General features: G+C 45.9%; 1 protein-coding gene across 1 annotated transcript in view; it reads left to right on the top strand.

Annotated features, from left to right (window-relative positions):
* The first annotated feature begins 6,407 nt into the window (after positions 1-6,407).
* LOC141630447 (uncharacterized) overlaps positions 6,408-18,888 on the top strand; it is a 62,069-nt gene continuing 49,588 nt past the window's right edge. The window contains exon 1 of the mRNA XM_074443267.1: positions 6,408-6,659. Coding sequence (XP_074299368.1) covers positions 6,408-6,659 — 252 coding nt within the window. The remainder of the gene's footprint in view (positions 6,660-18,888) is intronic.

Below are 18,888 nucleotides of genomic sequence, written 5' to 3'. Positions count from 1 at the left end.
GACTCCAATAAAAATCCCGTCCCTGTTACGTGTAAACAGAGAGTAATCCGCCCAAGATTGAACAAAGCCGTAATCTTGTAGGAATTCGGTTAACTTCGAAAACCAATTGCGCGAAGCTTGTTTTAGACCATACAAGGATTTTTGCAACTTACACACTTTGCTTCGGTCTTTCCTTTCGAACCCTTGTGGAATCCGCATGTAGACTTCTTCCTCTAGATCCCCGTGCAAAAAGGCGTTATTTACGTCTAATTGCTCAATCACCCATCTCTTAGCTGCTGCTACAGCTAGTAAACATCGAACACTCGTCATCTTTGCCACCGGTGCATATGTCTCGTGATAGTCTATCCCTTCCACCTGAGTAAAGCCTTGAGCTACGAGTCGCGCCTTGTATCTTTCGACTGACCCGTCTGCTTTGTACTTGATTTTATAAACCCATTTGCACCCGATTGCTTTCTTCCCATGCGGCAATGACACGATTTTCCAAGTTCCATTATTTTCAAGTGCTTCAATTTCTCTGCGCATTGCTTCTCTCCACTTTGAGTTTTGTGCAGCTTCGAAATAATGTTGTGGTTCTCGGGTCTCATCAATTGCGGCCAAGAATTCCTGATGACTCTTAGAGAAACAATTAGTAACAACGTAATTGACTAGAGGATAGCGTGTACCTGGTCTTTTCGACGTTGATTGGACGCAATGGCTGCTACGTGATGCGGGGTTTATTATTCGAGTAGACTTGCAGCTGTAATCCTTACGCCAGTACGGTTCGAATTTTTGTCTTGCCCCTCTGCCGAGTGCCTCTGTTTCGGTCTCCTCTATCTCCTCATGACTGTCACCACTGCTATGTTCGTCATTGGCAGGTCGTGGTTCATTGACCATGTCTTCACTCCCCCTGTCTTCGTGGCTTATATCGAGGGGTTCATCATTTCCTGCCTCATTATGCCATTCTTCTACTGGTTGTTCATTGTCATGGGGTACTGTATTATGGTCATTTAAATTGTACTCCTCAAGAGTGTAGGGCAATTTTTGTTCGAAAAATTGGACATCCCTTGAAACAAACAACCTTTTCTCATTCAAATCATACACCTTCCATCCCTTTTTATTGTGTGGGTATCCTAAAAACAAACATCGTTTTCCTCGTTCCCCAAACTTATCCCGGGTTCTATCTTTATTATGCACATAACAGAGACAACCAAACACTTTAATATTATTGAACCGTGGTCTTTCTCCATACAACAACTCATATGGTGTTTTGCCATCTAAAATTGGTGTAGGTGTTCTGTTAATCAAGTATATATGCTGCCGTTAACACACACTCCCCCCAAAAAGTAATGGGTAAATTGGCCTGAAAACGCAACGCTCGAGCCTTTTCAAGGATATGTCGGTGTTTTCTTTCAACCCGTCCATTTTGTTGTGGAGTGTCAGTGTTACTAGACCTGAAAATAATTCCATTTTCCTCATAATAAAACTTCATTTGTCCGGATAAAAATTCCGTTCCATTGTCACTTTGCACAATTTTAACACAGGTATTGTATTGATTTTTAACCATTTGACAAAAAACCCGCAGTATCTCCCCGGCTTCTCCTTTATGTTTCATCAGGTATACCCAAACATGTCTACTGTGATCATCTACGATTGTAAAAAAATAATGGGAACGTGATAAGCTAGCCACGCTATAGCCACCCCAAATATCGCAGTGTATCAAACCGAACAAAATAGCACAACGTTTATTATTGAGAGAAAAAGGAATTCGGGTTTGTTTAGCCCTACAACACGCATCACAAACCTCACTAGAGTCCCAAAATAATTTATTACCAACCATACTTGAAAACTGAGATAAAATATTACTCGAGGGGTGCCCAAGTCTCGCGTGCCATAACTTGGCATCCTTCGAACACACTACCTTGCCTGCTACAACTTTTGGCTCCTTCTTGAAGTAATAAACCCCGTCACGCGCATCACCCCGTCCAATCTCCGTCTTCATAGACCGATCCTGCATAACACAGAAGTCAGGATGAAACGTTATTACACAATCGTTTTCTCTAATTAATTGTTCTACTGAAATTAAATCGCATTGCAATGTGGGCACATAAAGAACGTCTTTTAACACAAAATTGTCATTGAAAACCACTTCTCCATGGTCTGTTGCCTCGACTTTTCTTCCATCTGGCAGCCCTACAAGCGATTTTCCCATTCTTCGAATATTTTTCAAGCATCCTCGTCTTCCCGTCATATGGTGAGAACACCCACTGTCAATAAGCCATTCGATATTATTATTATCGCTCATACCTGTGAGTTTATCGCTACCATTTGGGCTTGCTGCCAGCATGATTCTTATGCGTTCTATTTCTTCATCATTGAAGGGTAAGTTGGACTGCGAGTTCGTCTCCTTCGCAGCGTTTGAGGTACTGGTTGCATTGGCTTGGAATGTCCCGTGCTGTCCACGTCCTCCATTCCTTCCTCCTCCACGGCCAAAACCTCCTCTGTTGCTGCTCATTCCTCTGCGTCCCCTGCCCCTTCCACGCGCTTTCACAGTTTCATAGCCATGCTTGTCGTAGCATGTTTCTTCTGTATGGTAAAACTTACCACAATGCGTGCACTGCGGTGGCGGTGGTGCTTCTTCTTCATTTGTTCCATTCTGGTATCCCATGGCAACTCTCCCTCTTCCTGCTCCGTGTGTCTTTACGGTCATTGCTGCTTCATTCCTTTCTTCTTTTTCTTTCATCATGCTCATGTGCCTTTCTTCCCTTAACACGAGTGAGTATGCCCTCGTGAGAGAGGTGATGGTGTCTTCCATCAGGAGATTCGAACGGAGATTTCCATACAATTTCGAATCTAGTCCCATCAAGAATTGATGGACTTTCTCTTCCTCTCGCTCCTTTGTTAATTCCGCGGCTGCTCCACATGTGCATGGTGGAACTCGAGAGTAATTGGCAAGTTCGTCCCATATTATCTTGAGACGAGTGTAATATTCTACCACTGACTCCCTTCCTTGCTTGCACTCACTCAGTTCTCCTTTCAACTGATGAACTCGTGGCGCGTTTCCTGCCGCATATCGCTCACGCAACTCGTCCCAGATTTCTTTCACGCTACCTGAGAACGTAATGCTTGCGTGCAGCTTGTCCTCAATGGAGGATCTCAACCATCCTCTTAACATGGCATTACATTGCCTCCATGCCACCAACTCGATATTGTCCTCTCCTTCATCTCCTGACGGTTTTTTGACCTTCCCTTCGATGAATCCTAACTTGTTTTTGGCATCCAAGCCATTCTTGACAGCAGCTGCCCACAAATCGTAATTATCGCCATTGAATTTGGTTGTTGTGAGCGACATATTAGGACTATCGGAAGGGTGGAGATAAAGCGGTGATGACATGGGTATAACTCGTTTTTCATATTCTTCATGTTTCTTGCCTGCACCGTCTCCCTTTGTCATTGTGTGTTTTGATTTGGATTATATTTTTTTTTTTTGTTTAGATCTAAGAAAAGTACCTGCTCATGATACCATGCTAAATTATGAAACTAGGGCAAGAAAATGACTGCGTAAATTGATGATTCATTCATTATCAAAGCCATACATATATACAACTCTATCACCTAAACTTTAGGTAACTAATTTCTTAGAAGATATACACAATATTATCTATTCCTAATCTACAGCTAAAAGAATAATAATCTTTGACTAACAATATTTACCAAAACCCTTCAATATCTTTTTAGTGAACAATGTGAGCTCTATTGATGCCATTGATTTTATTGATCAAATTGCACAAAAGTTCTTTGATAAAGAGTATGAGTATGATGTGAACAATTTCACCTGAAAATGCTGATCTGATAAGTGATAACTCTGATGGTGAACATGCTCACACTAATGCATTTGTCAATACCATACCTGCAGTTTCCAGATCTGATTTTTGTGAAAAAGATGGCGTTCTGGAATGTTTTTCAAGTCTTGAACTGCCCACTAATGCTCCTAAACTGATTCCGTCTGTAAAATGTGCTCCTAAACTACAATTAAAACCCCTGCCCACTGGTTTAAAGTATGCATATTTGTGTGAAAATGGAACTTTGCCAGTTATTATTTCTAGTTTATTAACAGAGTCACAAGAGGAGAAATTGTTAAATGTTCTGTGTGAATATAAAGAGGCCATTGGATGGACCATAGCTGACATTAAAGGGATTAGTCCAACTTTGTGCATGCATAGGATATATCTTGAAAATGATGCTAAACCTGTTAGAGAGTGTCAACGTAGATTAAATCCTTCCATGATGGAAGTTGTAAAGAAAGAAATTCTAAAATGGCGTGACGCAGAGTAATATTTCCTATTTCAGATTCAAAGTGGGTCAGTCCTATTCATGTTGTGCCTAAGAAAACGGGGTTACTGTTGTCGAAAGCAGTAAAGGGGAACTTGTCCCTACTAGGGTATCTAATGGATGGAGGGTGTGTATCGATTATAGGAAATTGAACCAAGCGACTAGAAAATATCACTTTCCTTTACCATTTATTGACCAAATGTTAGAAAAGCTTGCGGGACGGTCTTATTTTTGTTTTCTTGATGGATATTCTGGTTACATTCAAATCCCCATAGCCCCGAAGACCAAGAAAAAACTACCTTCACGTGTCCTTTTGGAACGTTTGCATTTAGGAGAATGTCGTTCGGTCTTTGTAATGCGCCAGGTACATTTCAGCGTTGTATGATGAGTATTTTTTCAGATCTTCTTGATAATTCTATGGAGGTTTTTATGGATGATTTTACTGTTTTTCGTGATAACTTTGATATGTGCCTCCATAATTTATCTCTTGTTCTTAAAAGATGTGTTGAAACTTGAAACAGGCCTTGTTTTGAATTTTGAGAAATGTCATTTCATATTTTCATGGTCGAGCAAGGTACCGTTCTAGGACATATTGTTAGTTCTAGGGGTCTGGAAGTTGACAAAGCCAAAGTTGATGTTATAAGTTCTTTACCGTATACCACTTGTGTGCGGGAAATGCGTTCATTTTTAGGGCATGCAGGTTTTTATGGGCAATTCATTAAAAATTTCTCTACCATTGCATCTCCACTTTATGCTTTACTTGCTAAAGATGTTGTCTTTGTGTTTGATGATAAGTGCAAGAATGCTTTTGATACTTTAAAAGAGAAACTCATCTTAGTAGAATTGTTCATGATAAATATCTTTTGAAAAATAAAGAGTCTAAGCCAAGATTGTTGGGATGCTTGTACTTTAAGAATTTGATTTAGAAATTAAAGATAAGAAGGGAGCTGAAAATTTTGTCGTTGACCATCTTAGTAGAATTGTTCATGATAAAGAAGTGTTAAATCCTTCATCTGACTTATTTCCTGATGAACAATTGTATGCATTGCATAATACATCACCTTGGACATAGTTAATTATTTAGTATCAAAAGAATTCCCTAAAGAACTGACTACGGCTAGAAAAGATAAAATCAAGTATGATGCAAGACAATATATATGGGATGAGCCTTACTTATTCAAGATATGTTCTGATGATATTGTGAGAAAGTGTGTACATGAACACGAAATTAAGTCGATTCTTGAATTTTGTCATTCATTTGAGTCTGGTGGTCATTTTGGTCCTAAAAGAGCTGCTCACAAAGTTTTGGAATGTGGATTTTATTGGCCTACTCTACATAAATATGATTACTTTTTTTTGTAAAGTCATGTGATAAATGTCAAGGAAGTGGTAATATATCTAGGAGAGATCAAATGCCGCTCAGTTCTATTTATGTGTATAATATATTTATTTGATGTATGGGGTATTAATTTTATGGGGCCATTTCCATCTTCTTTTGGCAATACTTATATTCTGTTAGCCGTCGATTATGTTTCTAAATTGGTGGAAGCAAAAGCTACTAGAACTAATGATTCTAAAGTGGTGGTTGACTTTGTTAAGGATCAAATTTTTAATAGGTTTGGTGTACTGTACCTAGAGCTATAATTAGTGACAAGGGTACTCATTTTTGTAATCGCATTCTTGAGGCTTTGTTTAGAAAGTACTATGTTACTCACAAGGTTTCAACTACTTATCACTCGTAGACTAATGGACAAGCTGAGATTTCAAACAGAGAAATAAAGTCTATTTTGGAGAAAGTGGTGAATCCCAACAGAAAAGATTGGAGTAAACGTTTAGGTGATGCATTATGGCTATGGGCTTATAGGACTGCTTATAAAACTCCAATAGGAATGTCCCTATATCGATTGTTATTTGGGAAATCATGTCACCTTCCAGTACAGTTAGAACATAAAGCTTTTTGGGCAATTAGGAAGTGTCACATGGATTACAAAAAGTCGTTGCCTTTAGAAAATTGGAAATTCAGGAGTTAGAGGAAATAAGAAATAATGCCTATGAGAACTCTGATTTAGAAAGACAAAACAAAGAACTATCATGATAAGATGCTATCTAGGAAATTTTTTTCTGTTGGAGATAAAGGATTACTTCATAACTCGAGGTTGAAGCTTTTTCCTGGTAAGTTAAAATCAAGATGGAATGGACCTTTTGAGGTTATTAAGGTGTATGAGCATGGTGCAGTCGATATTAAGTGTTGTAATTCTGGGAAAGAATTCAAAGTGAATGGTCACAAGCTTAAACCATATTATGAGGGATTTGAAGCTAAATGGATTGATATCAAAGATTTAGAAGATCCAGTTTATGAGAATTGAGCGTTGACATTATGTCGAGCCACGACATAAAATAAGGCGCTTCTTGGGAGGCAACCCAAGCTTAAAATTTTATTGTTTTTATGTTTGTTAATTGTTAATTATTTGTTAGTTACTTAGTCGAGTCGGCTTATTGCTGCTGATTTCTGGGTAATTTGAATCCTTTTAATGTCACTTGTCTTGGTTGAGAGTTTAATTTTGTAGGAATCTGGACGTACATGACTGGGGTTGCTACTAGACTGATGACGCGATATAAAAGGGCACTGCTGTCTGTGGGATTTATCTGTATGCATCCCTTTATATTTAAGGATTATAACGAATTATAAAGTGATGATAACTAGTCATAAAATAAATTGCATAAACAAAATCGTAAAGGATTAAGAAATAATCTTCGGTCCTAACTTTTATGGCCTATGAACAATATCGCAATGATATTCTCCTATCAGTTGCACCCAAGATGCTCCGAGAAATGCCCCTCAAATTGCTAGAATGAGATCCCCAATTTTATGTAAATATTAGGGTTTTTGTGTGATTTTCTGATGAGAGAAATGATGAGCAAAACTAGGTTAAAATTAGGTTAGAAAATAATGATCTCCCATTCCCTTATAAAACCGAGTATAAGGTGTAATAGGGTAGATATTTTCCTTCCAAATTTTCGGCCCATATACCGAAATTAAGAGAGTTAATTTCTCTTTTTTCAGTTATTCCAAAAATGTAAAAAATGTGTAAATTGTCATCTAGTGAGGATCGAACCCATGACCTCTTGGTTTGAGTACCCTCACTATTACCACTATGACACATTCATCTTGTTGATATTAAATATAACTGATGGGGCATATTCTGCACCCGCTGACCGAGTCAACATATTGAGCAAGGTCAAAGATATCCACAGCAAGTCAACACCTTGGACAGCCTAACCGACGCAGCCTGTCGGCCTGTCACTTGGGTCTCGGCTGGTCGATCAGCCAGCCGGGAGACACATCCGCGTACTCACATCCAAGACCCCTCGGCACGGAGTCAACAGGGCCCACCGGCCTGCCATGGGTCCATCGGCCGAGGGTAGAACAGTCTTTCCACCTGCTAACCACTTGGCCACTTGGCCACTACGTGACAAAAGGTGAAAGTCTATAAATACTCCACTTCTCTCATTGAGAAGGGGATCCACAATCTAACCTAAAAACTCACTATTCATCTGGTATAAACTCCCTTATCTCTCTACAATATACTTTGTCAAGTAACACACCACTTAATCCCTTTAAGTTCACTGACTTGAGCGTCGGAGTGAGTACGCTCGGTGCAAAGCCGAGCCCTCAGTTTGTTCATTGTTTCAGGAGAGACCGAGAGGAAGAGTCAAAGCAAGGAAAGACATCCATTCACCAAGCTTGCGTGGTAAACAATACTGCTCTGGAATTACACCCGGAACAATTGGCGCCGTCTGTGGGGATAGATACTAGAAGCTAGTCAAATCCCTTAAAAAAAAAAAGAAAAAACACAAAACCCACCCAACAAGCTAAGAAAATGTCAAAGCAACAAGAAATAGTTGTGACTGACGAAACCGAATTCTGCCAGGATGATACAGTCCACAATTCTGGGATTGGGCAGTCCCCCACCGGCCGAGTTATTCAGCCGGCGTACGGGATGCCAATAATACCAGAAACACCGCTGCCCACCGACCAAGTCACTATCATGGGACATGTGGTTGATGCAGCTAAACTAAAGCTACTCCTGGACCTAATGGGTAGCACGCCGACTCACACTGTCACGACGACAAGAGCGGCGGCACCCTCACAGGAGACCAGGGCCCAAAAGGTGATTCCGAGAAACTTGAACGGAGTATTGGAGGAAGCTGACCATGTCAAGACGCCGGGGGAGCCCAGAGTGCCAGTGGTAGACCTGAGTCCTTCCCGCACTCGCGGGAGGACAGCGTCGCCGCAGCACCAACGAGGCCTGCCCCAGAGGAGTGAAAGAAGTCCGACTCATCAGAGTCGGAGAAGAAGTCCGACTCACCAGAGTCGGAGAAGAAGTCCGACTCACCAGAGTCGGAGAAGAAGCCCTTCCCGCCACGGGGAGGGGAGCCGGACTAGGGATGCGAGGAGCCGATCGCCGCGTGTCATTCGACACGTGGTCAGACAGCCCCTCAGCGCCTATGTCCTAGAGGTCCCGGTGCCGACTAAACTAAAGTTGCCGCCCATATCATACAAAGGAGAAAGCGACCCAACCGACCATGCCGAGGCCTTCGAGTCTTACATGTCGGTCTGGGAGCAGCCTGATGAGGTTTGGTGCCGAGTTTTCCCAACGACCCTGCATGGAATGGCACAAAGTTGGTACAAGGGGCTACCCAATGGGTCGATATACTGTTATGGCGACCTAAGGGACATATTTTTGGCCCAGTATTCTTGCAATAAGAGAAGGGCCGTCGAGACATCGGATCTCCTGACTATCAAACAGGAGGGAGGCGAGTCTCTCCGAAGTTATGTGAAGAGGTTCGACGCCAAGGTTCAGCAGATTCGTGAGTGAGCAATGAACTGCGGCCTTCGCGATGATGAAAGGCCTCCCAAGAGGGGACTTAAAAAACGAGCTCATCAAGTGCGGAGGCCTGAACCTAGACTCCGCCAGGAAGATGGCCGACCAAGCCATAAAGGTGGAGGACTATCACAAAACCTGGGTAGGCCACAGCGAGGCCAGGCACTCAGAGAGTAAGAGCCGCCGAGAGGACAACCCGGATGAAGGACGCCGTGATAATAATAGGTCACGGTCTGACAAGTCCGCCAGGAAACAGAACTTGGCGGGCGCCGGGGGGAGTTCGGGACCGTACTACCAAAAGCGGTACAATGGTCACACCCCCCTGGTCGTATCTGCTGCCGAGGTCTTCTCCCGAGCAAGAACGAGGGTCGGAAGTGGGAAAGGCCTCCCAAGGCGAGGGGGATGGTGACACGAGCCGATCTTTGTGAGTACCACGGCCACACTGGTCACTTAACTGACAACTGCCGGCATCTGAAGAATGCCATTGAAGAGCTGATCCGGAAGGGGAGCCTCAGCAAATATTTTGCCGGAGGCCAAAAGACTAATACCGGCGGCTCAAATAAAAAATCCGTCTTTGAACGGATAGGAGTAATCCATGTTGTCATCGGGGGCAACGAGAACGGTGGGTCCGCTCATGGGCACAAACGGCACCTGAACGAGGTATATCAGGCCATCAACTTTGTGCCCAAAACAACGATCCCCGCTTTTAACATCCCCGATATGACTATTGGGAAGAAGGACTACGAGGGAGTCATCGCCCCGCACAGCGACCCACTTGTAGTCCACTTGGACATAGCCAACCACCTGGTCAAGAGGTGCTTGATTGACACAGGCGCCTACACGAACATCATGTTCAGGGAGTGCTTTCTCAATCTCGGTCGAAGATTGAGGACTTGAGCCCCCGCACCAATCCGTTGTACGGGTTTTTCGGGCCGCACTGTACCCACAGGGTCAATCAGTGCCGGTGATGTTCGACGAGGGAATGCGGCTAAGAATGTCCTATCTGAGTTCGTGGTCATTGACGGCTCGTCCGCCAACAACGTTCTCATAGGCCGAGTCACTCGAGCGAGGCCGATGCGATAATGTCCATCCGCGCCCGACAACGATGTATGTCTCGGACCGGGGAAGCGCATAAGCTCGTCTCAAAGGACGAAAAGACGAAGTAGTCAACGTCCGGTATCGCCGGAGGGTGCAACATGCAATCCCTCAAAGTGGCGAAGAAGTCGAGAAGGGGAAAAGCCCATCCTTACAACAAAGCGGGCGACCTCATGGATGCCACTGTCGGCATGGTCGAAGGAGCCGAGACCGAAGAAGTGGAAATTGACCCGGGCGCACCGTAATCGCTTCGGTATCAACCTGGAGCCAAAATTCGGGCCGCTCTCCTAGACCTGGCCGAGGAAGAACAAAGACGTCTTCGCTTACTCGGCAAGAATCGAGATGCCGGGCGTGAGCCGGGAGGTAATTGTTCACAAGGTGAACGTACTCTCCACCGCTCGCCCCCGTCAAGCGTAAGATGAGGAACTCCTCGGCCGAGAAGGATGAGGCCATCAAAGCCGAGGTAGATAAATTACTAGCGGCGGGCTTTATCATGCCTTGTACTTATCCCGAGTGGTTAGCTAATGTTGTAATGGTGAAGAAATCATCGAGGGCGTGGAGGATGTGTGTAGATTTTACCAATCTTAATAAAGCGTGCCCCAAAGATTGCTATCCCTTGCCTCGAATAGATAGTTTAATCGACGCCACGGCAGGCTACACTATCTTGAGCTGGGACGCCTTCTCGGGGTATCATCAGGTATTCATGGCCGAAGAAGACATGCCTAAATGCGCATTCATCACCGGTAACGGCACATACATGTATAAAATGATGCCGTTCGGTTTGAAAAACGCTGGCGCAACTTACACTAGGCTAGTGGACAAAGTGTTTCAAGATCAAAAAGGGCGAAACATCGAGGCTTACGTCGACGATGCTATTGTAAAAAGCAAGTCTGACAGCGAGCACTTAGCCGATTTACACGAGACATTCTGTTCACTAAGGAAATACAAGATGAAACTTAACCCAATGAAATGCAACTTCGGTGTCCTGTCGGGTAAGTTCCTCGGCGTGCTTGTCGGCGCCAAGGGAATTGATGCCAATCCGAGAAAAAGTCCAAGCAATCACTGGACTGCACGGAGCCGAGGAATCGAAAAGAGGTTATGATGTTGGCCGGGAGGATGGCGGCTCTCGCCCGTTTCATCTCTCGGTCGGCCGACAAGAGCACCCCATTCTTCAAAGTGTTGAAGGGAAATAAAGACTTCACTGGGGGGGAGGAACAGAGCACGGCTTTCGGGCATCCAAAGCTCATCTTCAAACTCTCCCAACCCCGTCCAGCCGATCTTTGGGGAGACGCTATATCTATACATAACAATCACCTCGGCCACGGTCGGTCACCGTGATCATCGAAGAATAAGACAAACAAAGAACACCCAATCTACTTTGTCAGCCATACATTGTTGCCCGCCGAAAGAAATTACCCACCGATTGAAAAAGCGGCCTTTCTTTGTCGTCGTTGCCGTAAGGAAACTGAAACCTTACTTCGACGCACATCCCGTGACGGTCTTAACCGACCAACCATTGGAGAAAGCATTGGAAAAATTTGAGCAATCCGCAGGCTCATCAAATGGGCAGAGAACTATCCGCCGGCATTCAATACAAGCCGAGGCCCTCGATAAAGGGACAGGCACTTGCGACTTCCCCGGCGAGTGCACATATCAAGAAGAGTCAAACCCCGGAGTATGGGAAGTATACACCGACGGGTCCTCCACGGCGAACAGCTCAGGAGCCGGCATCCTTATCATCAGCCCAAACGGGGACGATTTTGAGTACGCCTTGAAATTTACCATCTCGGCCTCAAACAACGAATCCGAATACGAGGCGGTGATAACTGGAGTCGAGCTAACTAGAGCTGCCGGGGCGGAACACATCATTTTGAAAACAGATTCACTTTTAGTGGCTAATCAAATCAGAGGAGAGTACGAGACTCGAGACGACGGAATGGTAAGATACTTGGAAAGGCTAAAAGCTGACACTTCAAAATTGAAATCTTTCCAGATACAATGCATTCCCAGGTCTGAGAACAACCGAGCCGACGCTCTCTCAAAGCTTGCCAGTTCAACCATCAAGAATGTCAGTCGAACCGTGCTAGTGGACATCAGGAATGCCAAAAGCATTACTGAGACCGTCGGCATGGTGGGCGACATAGAGGCCGAGACAACGTGGATGACTCCGATAATGAAGTACAAACTGATGAATGAGTTATCGGAGGACCGCAGTCTCTCACAGAAGATAAAAAGGATCGCAGCAAGGTACTTGGTGTTTGAAGGAGAATTATACCGGAGGTCCGTGATAAGGCCACTCTTGAAATGTGTCGGCCCGGTACCCGACGCGAGCTATCTTGACAGAATTCACGAAGGCATCTGCGGTCATCACATGGGGGCAAGAACACTAGCCCACAAAGCTCTCCGAGCCGGCTACTTCTGGCCCACCATGCTTGAGGATTCCAGAGCCAAAACCAAAAAGTGCAACAACTGTCAAATGCATGCTCCGGTGATACATGCACCTTCGCGAGACTGCGGCCGGTACTTAGTCCCCTTCCTTTTGCACGAGGGGGATGGATCTACTAGGGCCATTTCCAACGGCATCCGGAGGAAGAAAGTACTTGATTGTCGCCGTTGACTACTTCACCAAATGGGTTGAAGTCAGTAGCGGTACTGCGAAGACGACGGCGTAAAGAAAGGTAATGGGAAAATGTCATAACTCGTTTTGGGTTACCCCAAGTCATGGTATTTGACCACGGCCGAGAGTTTTGGAGTGACACAATAATGAACTGGTTGGAAGAGCTTGATATCAAATTTGCATACTCCTCACTTTGCCACCCACGAGCAACAGACGGGCGGAGGCGGCCAATAAAACAATCCTCAACGGTTTGAAGAAGAAAGTTGAAGACCTAAAGGGAAGATGGGCCGATGAACTACTCAAGGCGTCCCGTGGTCCCTTCGAACCACGGAGAAAGAAGCAACGGGGTGCATCCATTCCACTTAGTCTACGGTGCAGCGATCCCGCGAATTGAAGCGGCGGTGCCGACATTCTGAACGGCCACCTTTAACCCGGTTGAAAATGAGGAAGGTCTGAGAACCTCCCTAGACCTGGTCGAAGAGGGCCGAGATACAAGACACGCCTCAACTTGGCGGTATACCAAAACCGAATGAGAAGAGCCTACAAATCAAGAGTCCACAAAAGAGACTTAAAAGTAGGGGATCTAGTCCTAAGAAAGTCGGCCGCCACCAACAAAGGAAGCATTCATGGTAAATTGACGGCCAATCGGGAGGGTCCCTATAAAGTGGTTGAAGAAATGAGGCCGGGTACATACCGGGACCGACAGATATGGAGGGTGTGCCTTTGATGAGCCATTGGAACACTGACAACCTCAGGAAATACTTTGTATAGCGGCGGAGGTGTCCAAAAACTGTTGTTGGCACCCCAACGCGTGTTTATATCTATTGAAAAATCATCCAAGTTTTCCATCAAAGTGTTTATCCCCTCCGTAGTCATATCGAGGTAGACGCCACGCCCAAGCCGGCAATCACCCCAAGAAGTAGACGCCACGGCGATCCTACTACCAGTAGCGATTGATACTCGCGAAAGCGACCAACATGCCTTAGGAACGTATAAGTACAGTTGAGATGCAATTCTAGCCGCCTCGGCCAACCGAAGGCCTGGCAGAGGAAGCGATCAATATGTCTACAGATACGAACGCTGTCGAGCCGTAACCTCTAGCCGCCTCGGCCAACCGAAGGCCTGGCAGGGGACACAACGGTCGATACGCTAACATGTTCACAGCGGCGGTTGGAAAGCGCAAATCGGACGCCTCGGCCAGACCGAGAGTGAAAGAGGAAGCGACCAACATGCTAACATTTTTAAAAAACGTTAAACACAGTTGAGATACGCATTCTAACTGCCTCGGCCAGGCCGAAGGTAAAAACAAAAAAAGCGCTCAATTAATAACGTAAGAAGACAAGTGAAGGATTGTGATCAAAGCCCCAAGCCGAGGCCAATAAACAAGCTTTATTGAAAATGATTACAAGTAAGGAGAATACAGACGACGGCCGTCCCCATAGGGATAAGCCAAAACACAACCTACCAAAGTTTTACAAAAAACAAGGAAAAGAAGAACAAAAGGTTACGAGACATATCATTTGAAGCGCCAAAAGATGGCGGGAGGAAAGGCTTAATAATTGGCCCCGAACAATGAAGCTATCCGAGATGTCGGGTGAACTCGTGACGACCGCCCGTCTCTCTATGCTGTTCTTTGCTCGCCATCGGCGACGTCAAGAAACATCATCTTTGGTAGGCGACCCAGAAACTGTCTTGGCAGCTTCAGCCTCAGCAGCCTCAGCTGCTCTCATTCTCTCAGCTTCCTCCTTGGCCGCCTTCGCCTTCTCAGCATGGGCCGCCTTCTCCGCGGCCTCCTCTTCCTCCTTCTTCACCCTTGCCTCCTCAGCGGCCTTCGCCTCCGCGTCCTTCTCCTTAGCATCAAGCTTGTCATCAAGCAGCTCGTCAAATTTTTGCCACGGAAAGGAGCCATCAAGAAAGAGCTCCCCTATCACTTCCCCGGCGGCTTCTTCGGCCAGTCCCGTGTTGGGCGCACATGTTAGGAAGAATGACGCTTTGGAGCTTCTCAATGTCCAACTCCCTGCGGCGATGATAGCCCTCGTATTCCAAACCACCTTCCCCTGGGCGTTAAACATAGACTTCCATTCGTCCCTCTTCTTGGCAAAAGTGAAGTCGACGACACTGGAGGTGGTCACGCTCCTCCAGGCCGCTTAGCGGCATCGGCCTCCGCGGCCTCAACCTTAGCTCTCTCGGAAGGACCGCCTTTTCGGCGTCCTCCCTAAGTTTTCGCTCAGCACGGACCGCCTTTTCAGCCTCAGCCTTGGCCCTCTCAGCTTCCTTCTTCGCAGCGGCGAGCTCAAGCTTGAGCCGATCAAGCTGTGGGGCAACTTCAGCCATGACCTTTTCTTGCTCCATAATATGAGCACTGCCACATCATCCCCACTTCGCCGGCATCCTGGACAAACTTATGCCCTCCGACCTAATCAAGGCGGGGGTAGGCTTCGGAAGGAGGAGACGACGGTGGCATCTTTACCACCCGTCTGCGCGCAGTCGCTTCTCGGGCGCCGTTCAACGGTGTGTCCGGTGGCGGCGGCGGTTGATCTACAAAAAATTCAATCAAAGCATCCATGTCAACATTCATGGACATACCGAGAGCTTTGTCATCGGAACGCCTAATGAACCGGCTAAGTCTGAGCCACAGGATAGATCTATACCAGGCTTGGCCTTCTTGGCCGGAGGACCCATTTCTTTGCTTGGCCTCGCGCGATAGAGCGAGATAGTAGCGAAGCGGCGGTGACATCGGCGGCAGCGATAGTCTCTTTCCTCTTGCGGAAGAGAGAGATTCCACTGCCAAGGTGACCTCCTCCTCGGTAATATCGACGATCTCCTTCGTCTCCTTTTGAACTGAAGGGATTGGAGGTGGAACTGATGTTGACGCCGTCGCCACCGAAAACTTTGTTTTTCGCGTTCGGCGCGGTATGTTACCAGCAACCTTCGCCTGGGCCGCCGTCGTATCTAGGCCCTTCAATCTGGGTCCATGAGGTCGTTTGGCGCCGGTCTGCGATCACTTTTATCGGCCTTCGGATGCATCTCAACAACGTTCTTGTCTTTGTCAAGTCCCATCTTCAAGAGGATTTCCTCTCCCAGGACAGATCGGCCAAAACGGTGCAGTGAAAGAAACGAAACAAGAGTTAAACAAAAGAAATAAATCAAAATTCAAAAAACAAACATTAAAAGCGAGATGGGCCTCACACCGACCCCACTCACCCCGTGCTAGGGCCGGTATGAGGCCGACGTGGCGAGCGGCTCGTCTTGAAGAATGATCTCGTGTCGGGGCATCCATCCCTTCGGCGACCCATCCTTCTCGCCTCAAACAACTTCATCGCCCGCCGTTCGTCCGGATTAAGAGGGACCTTCAAGGCGTCCATCTTAAGCTTGCCCGGGAGACATATTTCTCACGCTCCCCTTTGCTCTCGCACCGCAAATTGACTTGGTCTTTGGAAGGACCGAGGCGATGGATAATCCCCGGAACCTCAACATATACCCACCGTTTCTTCCAAATCCTTGCGGGAAGTGAGCTTGGGGACGGTGAGATAACCTGGCTCGGTCTGTACGCTATACCACCCCATGCCACCGGCGACGTTCAGTCGAAGGTGATGAAGCCGGCGGAATAGGTTCACCGTTGGAATCTCCCCCTTGAACTGGCATAGCCACACAAAACCAATGATCATCCTAATGGCCAACGGATGCAGCTGTGCCACAGCGACGTTCATTGCTTTAATAATGGTAGCAACGTATACATTGAGAGGAAACCGGAGCCCATACTCCAGGTGTCTCATGTACACGCCGATACAACCCGGAGGAGGGGCAAGCAACAGACACCGACCTCTCTTTAGGAATAACAATCCTATACTCCCTTCCAAAGGAGAAATGATGTTCGAAGAAGTCAGGACCAGAACAACTGGCAAACTTGTGGGTCCAAGCACGGTCAGGGCCGATCTTACAGGCGTCGCCGTGATCCAGGATGTACGGCCTCTCGTCATCAGAATGAGCCCTTTCCTCATCATCACCGTCATCATCAACATCATCAACATCATCATCATCCTCCCAATCCTCCAGAACTTTTGGATCAACTTCAGGAGAAGAAGACCTAGGGCCCCCGGACCTTATCGGGATGGCGGCTAGTGCCTCCTCTTCATCAAGACGCGACGGGGAACCCCCCGGCGCAGGATTACTAGGTCCGGCATCAGCAGAAGACATGTTCACAACAAAAAAAAAACTTAACAATTAAAAAGTTGGAATATTTGTTTGTTTACCTTGGGAAGAGTGTTACGCCGAGTAACGCTTCAAAGACTAGAGAGAAGTTTCGTCAAAGAAAACTAAGCAAGAAGAAAAAATTTTTTTGAGAGAATGAATTTGGAAGACCAAATTCAGGGGCTAACTGCCCTATTTATAGGGCAAAGCCCACTCAATCCGACCAATCAGGGCAAAGCCCATGAAGCGTCAACCAATCAACACCGAGACACGTGTTAAGCATGCAGCCACGGAATGTCAATCGACAAACAGTTACAAAACTTCCTCAACACGCTCCTTGACAGAATACCAATCGACGTACCTTCTTCAAAACGCTCCTTGGTATCTACTTGCCAAACGGCCCGCTGACGCAACCAAGCTTGGCAGCACCGGCTGGAGGCAATCAAAAGCACACGGCACTCACAACCTCGGTCTCAGCCAGCGCCATTTTCTTTTCCACATTTGATGCCCTTTACACATCCATGTGGAGGGGGGATACGGTACGGCCTAAGCAGAACCAAGCCGAGGTAGAAGAAGCCGGGGCAGAAATTTACCTTTGCGAAGAATACGCTCAACATTCATCGAAGGTCCATACCACGGCATAGACTACGCTGGGGGCAAATTGATGGGGCATATTCTGCACCCGCTGACCGAGTCAACATATTGAGCAAGGTCAAAGATATCCACAGCAAGTCAACACCTTGGACAGCCTAACCGACGCAGCCCGTCGGCCTGTCACTTGGGTCTCGGCTGGTCGATCAGCCAGCCGGGAGACACATCCGCGTACTCACATCCAAGACCCCTCGGCACGGAGTCAACAGGGCCCACCGGCCTGCCATGGGTCCATCGGCCGAGGGTAGAACAGTCTTTCCACCTGCTAACCACTTGGCCACTACGTGACAAAAGGTGAAAGTCTATAAATACTCCACTTCTCTCATTGAGAAGGGGATCCACAATCTAACCTAAAAACTCACTATTCATCTGGTATAAACTCCCTTATCTCTCTACAATATACTTTGTCAAGTAACACACCACTTAATCCCTTTAAGTTCACTGACTTGAGCGTCGGAGTGAGTATGCTCGGTGCAAAGCTGAGCCCTCAATTTGTTCATCGTTTCAGGAGAGACCGAGAGGAAGAGTCAAAGCAAGGAAAGACATCCATTCACCAAGCTTGCGTGGTAAACAATACTGCTCTGGAATTACACCCGGAACAATAACCGATTACATTTAATTACGAATTAACAGAATAATTCATCCAAGCTAACATTACATACATTTAATTAAATATAACTTATTATATTCAATTTACGAATTGACAGTTAATTCGTCTCAAATAATATTATTTAATCTTCATTAAATAATTGTCTCATCAACACATTGACTAACTGTTTAGTCATATAAGGCATCAATGTGATTATATTTCTATAATCACATCTCTCAAACACATCCTATAGGTGTGACCTTTAGGGACCAGTTGATCACCGCCATCTGTATGATAATAACGTCAAACTTTCTAGCAAGCCAACCGTTATTAGGTAATCGTTAATCAACTGATTAAAATACGAAGTATACCCTTGTGAACCTGTAAGAGATTTACAAATGTTATAACACTAATTTGTGGAGGACACAAGCTCCAACAAACTCCCACTTGTCCTCACAAGTGTATGTGCGATAACCGATTCTCATATCCTAAAATTTCTCCCACTCAATGTAAAACAATTTGCAAATCCGTATTCACAAAGGTCGTATTTT

Source organism: Silene latifolia, chromosome Y (genome assembly GCF_048544455.1).
Source record: "Silene latifolia isolate original U9 population chromosome Y, ASM4854445v1, whole genome shotgun sequence".
In the NCBI taxonomy this organism is placed as follows: Eukaryota; Viridiplantae; Streptophyta; class Magnoliopsida; order Caryophyllales; family Caryophyllaceae; genus Silene; species Silene latifolia.
This window is presented reverse-complemented; position numbering and strand designations above follow the sequence as displayed.